The 9572-nt window shown below is 33.8% G+C and overlaps 1 protein-coding gene across 2 annotated transcripts; it reads right to left on the reverse strand.

The window, feature by feature from the left end:
- Positions 1 to 646: 646 nt before the first annotated feature.
- Positions 647 to 4039, reverse strand: LOC107804705 (putative glycerol-3-phosphate transporter 1). Of its 2 annotated transcripts, none has more exons than XM_016628638.2 (3): positions 3895 to 4039; positions 1704 to 2770; positions 647 to 1583 (listed from the first exon to the last, which is right to left on the reverse strand). In XM_016628638.2, exons 2-3 carry the CDS (start codon positions 2695 to 2697, stop codon positions 1024 to 1026), a joined length of 1554 nt encoding a protein of 517 aa, XP_016484124.1. In that variant the 5' UTR covers positions 2698 to 2770; positions 3895 to 4039; the 3' UTR covers positions 647 to 1023. The 2 variants fall into 2 exon arrangements, with proteins under 2 accessions (XP_016484124.1, XP_075108134.1); XM_075252033.1 differs by lacking the exon at positions 3895 to 4039 and adding an exon at positions 3206 to 3351.
- Between the last annotated feature and the right edge of the window lie 5533 nt (positions 4040 to 9572).

A 9572-nucleotide genomic window follows, 5' to 3' on the forward strand; every position in this document is an offset into this window, starting at 1 on the left:
TCCAAGTCTAATGGGATTATTGATCGCTACAAGCTCGCGTGGTAGCCAAAGGCTACAATCAGCTCAGCGATAGGGTATAGACTATGATAGACATTTGATTTAATATTATATCCAAATATGTTCCTCCTTTGGATAACCAACAAGGGAGTTTAAATTGAGAGCTCGGGAGAATGAAAGCTGTGATGGATTGATAGATAATTGCGCATTTGATATGAGAAATAAAAAGGTTACAAGGGTTATAATTTTCAATTTTAAATTTGAGAGTAAAAGTGCAAAACAAAAAGAAATTTAGAATGGTGTCAAACATTTCAAAACACAGAAAGAGTATAATTTAAGAAAAAGACTTTTTAAAAGATTCTGAATATTTTCTTCTTTTAGATCAGAATGACAGTTGCGTATTAAGAGTGAAAGCTTCAATAATTTCCATCGCAGAGTACGACTTGACGATGCTTTCTCACTCATTAAGAGAATTAGAGTACTACTTTGGCAGCTGTGTCATCAGGAATAGATAAGAAATTCAGTCAGTTGTTGTCTCGCCATAGCCATAACTTTAGATGGATACAACTTACAATAATTGATCTTCAACTTTTCAAAGATATATAAATTAAAAATAAATAAATAAATAAATAAATTCATAGTCTAAAACTTTTGGGAGGATGCACTGGCTTTATTCAATCCAAAAAAAAATGATGTACAAAACTCTCAATAACCCAGGCTCCCACTACACTAAATGCTGTATTTGATCCTTTTTTTGGCACACAAGAATGTACATGTGGAAATGAAATGGTATTTCATTATCATGGGAGTGATCAGCAGTTTTTCCCCCTCTTAATCTCACTCCCATACACTACAGAGAAGGATAATAAAACCCTCTCATTTCTTGACTTTATACAAGATGCCACCTGAAATCTTGACTTAGATTTTAGCATCTTCACCTCTAAATCTCTGTGATCGGAGGCTAATATCCGAATTGAGGCTTGGAAATGCATTCACAGAAAGCAATAAAAGAATTACCATTTGGTTTCACACTTCAAGGTCAGGGGACCTTGATCTAGGTGATCCTTGGGACCCTAATTGATGAATCTTTGCACCGACTTCAGCTACAACAAGCCTGGTTAGAAGCAGCCCAGCTATAAAAGCTGCTCCCATGAGCATTGTAAAAACAGCACTCCAGCTCGTAGCTGATATGTAACCTGTTAGCAGTGGTCCAATGGCAGCTCCAATTGAGCCTGTGCCATCAATAATGGCAGTAACAGTTGCAAGCGCCCGTGAATTGCCTTTCAAAGAGCTATGTGTTCCCAGGTCAGCCGAAACAGCAGTTGTTATCAATGCATAAGGCCCATTCACGAACACTCCGGTGATCAACATGAGGATGATGTTTATGGTCATGGAGACGTGTCCATAGCTCCGATACAAGTAGAGAACCGGGATAGCACAGTACATGAAGCTGGCAGCGGTTATAGCTCTAGCGTCTAAGCGGTCAGATATGTAACCTGCTAGGATTCCACCTACTACCCCTCCAACATCAAATAACGTCGACAAGTTTCCAGCCTCCTCATTGGACAAATACTTTCCATCTATAGCTGCAGCAATATCAAAGGATACAAAGAAATCATAGAAACTTTCAGCTAATATGGTGATAAAATATACTGATATAAAAAGACTGCAAATCTGTCGTAATAAACGCATAACAGTTAGCATACCTGTATGGCTAATGTAGAAAGGCAGCCAATACAAAAATGTGTATGCTACCAACTTGGCAAAGAAAAGGCAAAGAGCAAAAGGTGCAACCCCTGGAATCTTCCATGCTTCTATAAAACCCACGGCTGATTCCTCTTCTCTATCTGATCTCAAAAGAGGCTCTGTTACTTCCTCGCCTTCTTTTCTAGGAGAGAACACTTCATCTTCATCATTACTTGCTCCGACAGACTCGGGATGAACTGGCAAAAAAAGGAATACCAGCACGCCAATGATAGCAATAATGCTACCAGGAACAACCATTGACCAACCCCATCCATACTTCAAGAAGATTGAAGCAACCAAAGAACCCGTAATGTTTCCCATGGAGGTGTGAGCATTCCAAATACCCATTATAAGTCCTCTCTTCTTTTTCCCAAACCAATTCCCAACAACTGCGACGACTGAAGGCCAACCAGTTGATTGGAACAATCCAGCCATCATTTGGACTATTAGATAGTAGTAAAAGATGTGTACATTTGCCCAATATCCAACTCCAAAAAGTGCAGTGAATAAACCAGTTCCCACCATTCCTATTGTCAAAAATATTCTTAGATCCATCCTATCGCCAACGTGCCCAGAAAAATACATTCCCATGGCATATACAAAAAGGAAAGACACATCAAGTTGACCGAGCATAGCCGTACCATCGGGTCCGTTAAATGGCAACCAACCATCTTTAAGCATCCAAGAAAGTCTTGAACTTTCTTGAGTGGTATGCCTTTGCCACGGAAGCTTTAAGCTATCCACCTCAGGGGATTGGGGATCAAGTGCACTTTTAACAATGCTGGTAGTTTTTCTAGTAGCATGATAACTTGCATATGCTAAAAAAGTAACAATTAGGACTATGGCTTGATATGTTTTGAAAGAGAGACTTGACTTCTTTGCCCTCTCCATAAACCTAATTCCTGGGGGTTTGCTGTAATTTTCTTCCATGACTGGCTCCGCAAGAGACCCCATCAATTGCTACTCAAAGAAGTTGATTAAGAGGAAGAGAAAAAAAATTCCCTCTTTTGTAAATCAAGAAAACAACCTGTAATAAGACAAACAAAACGAAATTTAAGATTAGAATTTGCCCTCTTGAGATAAACTCACTGCATCAAAATTGTACCTCTTTTGATAGGTAAATTAAAATAGCTAATAAAAGATTTGATGAAAAGACTGGGACGAGGTGGGGATAGTAGTGATTCAATTATCTATTAATCAAAAATTAATCCATGGATTAAAATAAATTGAGAAAACAGAATCCAACTATCTCAGGTTTAAGTATTCAGCTACTAATGCTTACTAGTGTTGTCTAAATTTTAACAGAAAAACGAAACAGAACCCAAGGATCTCAAAGAAAATCTTTAAAATTCATTCAAAGAAAGAAAGTAGTCTACTTTTATTAAATCTCTGCTAATGGAAAATTTAGAATTTACTTGGAATTAAATAAGAAGCTAATTCAAACATAAAATTCCTATATCACCGTAACAATCTTATCCAATTATATTTCTTTCTTCATCTCCTACTCCCTCCTGGAATTTGATAATGCAGCTACTCAAAGCCCAAAGGTGAAAGTTGGGAGCTACGATTTTCACTAAGACGTGTCAATTTTAAAGAAGTAAGTTTACTAAATATTACTCTCTCCGTTTCAGTTTATATAGTTTATGTGAATTTATTTTCTTTTTGGTTCGTTCCAAAAAAAATGACATCTTTTTAAATTTGAAAACAATTTTGAACTTACACAAATTCATTGTTTGTGTAATCACACAAATAATTTGGGTCCCTTTTTAAATTGTTTAGGACCACAAATTTATTTTTTTATAAAATTCGTGTATAGTGAAACAGGTTCACATAAATTATAACGAAATTAGAAAGAAGGAGGTAATATTGTTTAATTTGGAAAAAGTGTTTAATAGAACAACAACATCCACCAACCAAATCAAGACAATTTTCTCTTTTCTTCTCAAAAGAAGATATCGTAAAAGAAACAAATTTTGGAAAATATTTTCATATGAAAAAACCGACCCGAGAACTCTGATAATATCAAAGAATTCAAATAAAAGGATCAAGAAGATAGATAATTTGCTAAAAATATGAAGAAAAAAAACTGTAATTGAAATACGAAGAAGGTCGAGAAATTCGAAGCATAATTTAAGCAAGTAGAAAGCTAACCTTGTATATGTGAATTGGATGAATGTTTCTGTGTTCAGAAACAGAAAAATCTATCTGATCTGAATGTATAATAGAACTGTATAATGTATTTTCGAATATCAGTTGCTTAGCAATAAAAATGGCTGAGCAAAGCTGAGAGTGAGTTAGACGAAATGAGGATGCTGCATTTAAAGCGGACGATAACATAAAAAGCTTAATTAGCAAATGACAATATTACCCCCATTAACTTTTTAGCTGCATTTTACTTCGGTGCTTTATTAGGTGTCAATTGACAATTTTGCCCACTAATGGGATTAATAATAAATTGACACCTCCTTTCTTCCGAATTTTCAAGGGAGCTTTTATAAATGATTGTGACCACTGACCACCTCTTTACTGTATTTTGTATGCTTTTTTTTCCCTCAAAAATTGACTTAACTACTTTTCTGTTATAAAGTTTTTAGATTTTCTAATTTGGGAGAGATTTAAAAAAGAAATCAATCAAGTTTTCTTTAAGAGTATGTTAAAGCATGATACGATTAACGAGATAATAAGGTTGAAATATGACGTTTTAATTCTATTTTTACATGACAGATACCCTACAGTCATCTAATACCTTTCTCGAGAATATTTGTAAAAAAAGTAATGTGAAACGAAAACTCCTTTTACGTTCGAAAATTTATTGAATATTTTATGTTATAAGAGAAATCAAATTACGTTGGATGTCTAATATTTCTCCATGATCTTCTCAAATGCTTAATGACATATTTAATGACATATTTCTATGCTTAATGACATATTCAATGACATATTTTTATTCACTTTTCATGCCTATATAAAGGCCTTATAATAAATAGGAAAAACACATAATTGAAAAAGAAATAAGAATCTCTCTTCATCTCTTTCTCTCTATATCTCTTAGCTTATTTTTTCTTGTTCGATATTGTTATTTTGAGTTATATTTATAACACGTTATCAGCAAGATTGTCACCTTCATTTTCACAATCACATCCTAGTTGTATTCGATTCTCCTTCAGGTATATCACTATATATTCTTTTAGTTTATGGTAATATATATGCACCAATATGCTATTTATTAACAAATTCATATACTGTCAAGCATTTATTTTAGTTGATCATGTTACTAAAGTTCTCTTACCTTGCTTATTATTAAAGAAAATATAAGATATAGATCTTAAGTGCGTTAAACTAACAAAAATAATTTAATAAATATGTGTGGACTTGCGTAGAGCAAAACTTATCTTCAAGACATTCTACAAAAATAAAATAGTGATAACCAATGTGACAAAGTAATTATTATACATACTAGTTTAAATTACTTTACAATTGATGGAAAGTAATATTTGAATACATTCACTCTTATCACCGTATATGGTTATTCCTCAAATCCACGTTTATAATAAATTACTTTTCTTTTACCATACTAAATATATCTCTTTGTGTTTATTCATGTACTCCATAATTCTTGTTTATTTGACATATATATTATATGTTTTTTTTTATACTACATGTTTGAAGTGATCAACTTCTTAATTAGTTGTCTGATTTACTTTTACAAGTATATTTTTATTGAAAATTATTTTTATTTGTTCTAACCCATTTACTTTTGTGATTAGTTTCAATATGTCAAACTTGTCAAAGCTTGAATTCGTGGCACTAGACATTACCGAAAAGAATTATTTATCATGGGTCCTTGATGCTGAAATTCACCTTGACGCTAAAGGTCTTGGAAATACTATTATACAAGAAAATAAAGCATCAAATCAGGATAAAGCGAAGGCCATGATTTTCCTTCGTCATCATCTACATGAAGGGTTAAAAACTGAATATTTAACTGTAAAAGATTCACTTGAGTTATGGATTAATTTGAAGGATCGATATGACCACCTAAAACTTACGGTATTACCGAAAACTTGGTATGAATGGATATATTTAAGGTTGCAAGACTTTAAAACCGTAAGTGAGTATAATTCGGCTATCTTTAAAGTAAGTTCTCTATTAAAATTATGCGGAGACACTATCACAGATGAGGACTTATTAGAAAAAATATTTTCTACTTTTCACGCTTCAAATGTGGTGCTACAACAGCAATACTGTGAAAAGGGTTTTAAGAAATATTCTGAGTTAATCACATGCCTACTTGTGGCAGAGCAGAATAATACTCTATTAATGAAAAATCATGAAGCCCGTCCCACTGGGTCAGCACCATTCCCGGAAGTGAATGCTGTAGCAGTATATGATAAGTCTGAAAGAAAACAAAATAATTACCGTGGTCGTGGATATAGTCGTAGACATGGACGTGGCAGGGGACGAAACAATTATCGTCATTATGATGAAAATAAACAGGAGAACAATAAGGGTTCTCAAATTAATCCTTCAAAAGGTAAAATTAGTATGTGTCACCGATGTGGTATGAAAGGTCATTGGGCACGCATTTGTCGTACGCCAGATTATTTTGTCAAACTTTATCAAGCCTCTCTTAGAAAGAAAGAAAATAATGTGGAGGCACACTTGACCTTTCAAAATAATGATGATGAAGCAGGTCCCTCAAACAAATATAATTCTGAGGCACATCTTGCATATAAAGATGATGATTTTGGAGGCCTAGCAAATATTACTCATTTAGAAGTTGGAGACTTCTTTGAGGATACTGACTGAAGAACTAATCATCTTACTGGGAATGAAGTTATAATAAAAGCTGTCATTTTGTTATGTTTACAACTAGTTTATTTTTCTTAAGTGTATTTTCCTAATGTATCATATATTGCTAGTTTCTATATTCCTAATGTATTTTTTAATATATATTTTGTTTGTCTTTCATATTTCTTATAATGTATTTTTTGATTTTTTTTTTTTATGAAGAATATGAAAATTTTCCAGTCTTCAGTTGGACTCAAGATTAATAAAGATGATATATGTCTTCTGGATAGTGCTACAACACACACTATTTTAAGAGATAAGAGATATTTCTCTTATTTGATAATGAAAGAAGCCAATGTTAATACAATATCCGATAGTACAAAATTAATTGAAGGTTCTGGAAGAGCCAATTTATTACTACCAGGAGGAACAAATTTGGTTATTGATGAAGCATTATATTGTAGTAAATCTCAAAGAAACTTATTAAGTTTCAAAGATATTCGCCAAAATGGCTACCATATTGAGACTACAAATGATGAAAAGATTGAATATCTTTATATTACTGCAATAATGTCTGGTAAAAAATATGTGCTTGAAATGTTAACTGCTCTTTCCTCCGGCTTATACTACACAAGTATTAGCAAGATTGAAACGCATGCCATAGTAAATAAAAAGTTTACTAATCAAGATAATTTTATTATTTGGCATGACCGGTTGGGTCATTTTGGTTCTACTATGATGCGTAAAATAATCGAGAATTCATATGGACATTCAATGAAGAACCATAAGATTCTTCAATTTAAAGAATTCTCTTATGCTGCATGTTCTCAAGGCAAATTAATTATTAGACCATCAGCTATTAAAGTTAGGATGGAATCCCCTACATTTTTGGAACGTATACAGGGTGATATATGTGGGCCCATTCACCCTTCATGTGGACCATTCAGATATTATATGATTTTGGTAGATGCATCTACAAGATGGTCACATGTGTGCTTACTATCAACTCGCAATATGGCATTTGCGAGATTGTTAGCTCAAATAATAAAGCTAAGAGCACAATTTCCAGATTATGCAATTAAGACAATTCGTCTTGATAATGCTGGTGAGTTTACATCCCAAGCCTTTAATGATTATTGTATATCAACTGGGATAACAATTGAGCATCCGGTTGCTCATATTCATACACAAAATGGTCTAGCGGAATCATTGATCAAACGCCTCCAATTAATTGCTAGACCAATGCTTATGAGAACAAAACTTCCCATTTCAATATGGGGTCATGCTATTTTACATGCAGCAGCACTTGTGCGAATAAGGCCCACAAGTTATCATAAAGTCTCCCCATTGCAATTGGCTTTCGGTCAGGAGCCAAATATTTCTCATCTTAGAATCTTTGGTTGTGCGATATATGTTCCAATTGCTCCACCACAACGCACAAAGATGGGTCTCCAAAGAAGGTTGGGAGTATATGTTGGGTATGAATCTCCTTCTATTATAAAATATCTGAAGCCTATGACTAGAGATTTATTTACAGCAAGATTTTCTGATTGTCATTTTGATGAATCAGTATACCCAATATTAGGGGGAGAAAATAAGCAGCTGAGAAAGGAGATAGATTGGAATGTATTATCACTATATCATTTAGATCCTCAAACAAATCAATGTGAACAAGAGGTTCAAAAGATAATTCATTTGTAAAATATTGCAAATCAACTGCCAGATGCATTCACTGACCTATCAAGGGTGACTAAGTCACATATTCTAGCTGTTAATGCTCCAATTCGAGTGGATATCCCGGTAGGACAATTAATTAAAGCAAATGATTTTAAACCACGCTTGAAACGTGGTAGACCTATCGGTTCTAAGGATAAAAATCCTCGAAAAAGAAAAGGAGCAAATGATCAAAGTGATCATAATACGGAGGTAGTGACTCAAGAAGAACACAAAGACATAACAAATGATAAAACCTCAAGGGAGGTTCAGATACCTGAAAATGATAAGAATGGAGAGATCTCAATAAGTTATGTCTTAACGGAAAAAAGATCAAACCGAAATAATATTGTTATCGATAACGTTTTTGCTTATAATGTCGCTATTGAAATAATGCAACAAGATGAGGATCTTGAACCAAAATCTGTTGATGTATGTAGACAGAGAAATGATTGGCCAAAATGGGAAGATGCTATCCAGGCAGAATTAACTTCACTTGCGAAACGTGAAGTTTTTGGGTCTGTAGTCAAAACACCAAATGGTGTTAAGCCTGTTGGCTATAAATGGGTTTTTGTACGTAAAAGGAATGAGAAAAATGAGGTACAAAGATATAAGGCACGCCTTGTTGCACAAGGATTTTCACAAAGGCCTGGTATCGATTATGAAGAGACGTATTCTCCTGTTATGGATGCTATAACGTTCCGTTATCTCATTAGTTTTGCTGTCCATGAAAAGCTTGACATGCATTTAATGGATGTGGTTACAGCCTACCTTTACGACTCACTTGATAATGAGATATACATGAAAATTTTCCAGGGATTTAAAATGCCCGACGCACATAATTCAAAGTCCCGGGAAATATTTTCAATCAAATTGCAAAGATCTTTGTATGGTCTAAAGCAATCAGGTAGAATGTGGTATAACCGCCTTAATGAGTATTTATTAAAGGAAGGTTATATAAATGATACCATTTGCCCATGTGTTTTTATAAAGAAAACAACATCAGAGTTTATTGTACTTGCTGTATATGTTGATGACATAAACCTTATTGGAACTCCTATAGAACTCCAAAAGGTAATTGATTATTTAAAAAAGGAATTTGAGATGAAAGATCTCAGAAAAATAAAATTATGTCTTGGTTTGCAAATTAAACATTTGGCAAACGGGACTTTTGTTCATCAATCTGCCTACATAGAAAAGGTATTGAAACAGTTTTACATGGATGGAGCACATCTATTAAGTACTCCGATGATTTTTCGATCACTTGACGTGAATAAGGACCCGTTTCGACTTCAAGAAAAGAATGAAGAACTTCTTGGTCCTGA

The sequence above is a fragment of the Nicotiana tabacum genome, chromosome 4, assembly GCF_000715075.1.
Source record: "Nicotiana tabacum cultivar K326 chromosome 4, ASM71507v2, whole genome shotgun sequence".
Classification (NCBI taxonomy): domain Eukaryota; kingdom Viridiplantae; phylum Streptophyta; class Magnoliopsida; order Solanales; family Solanaceae; genus Nicotiana; species Nicotiana tabacum.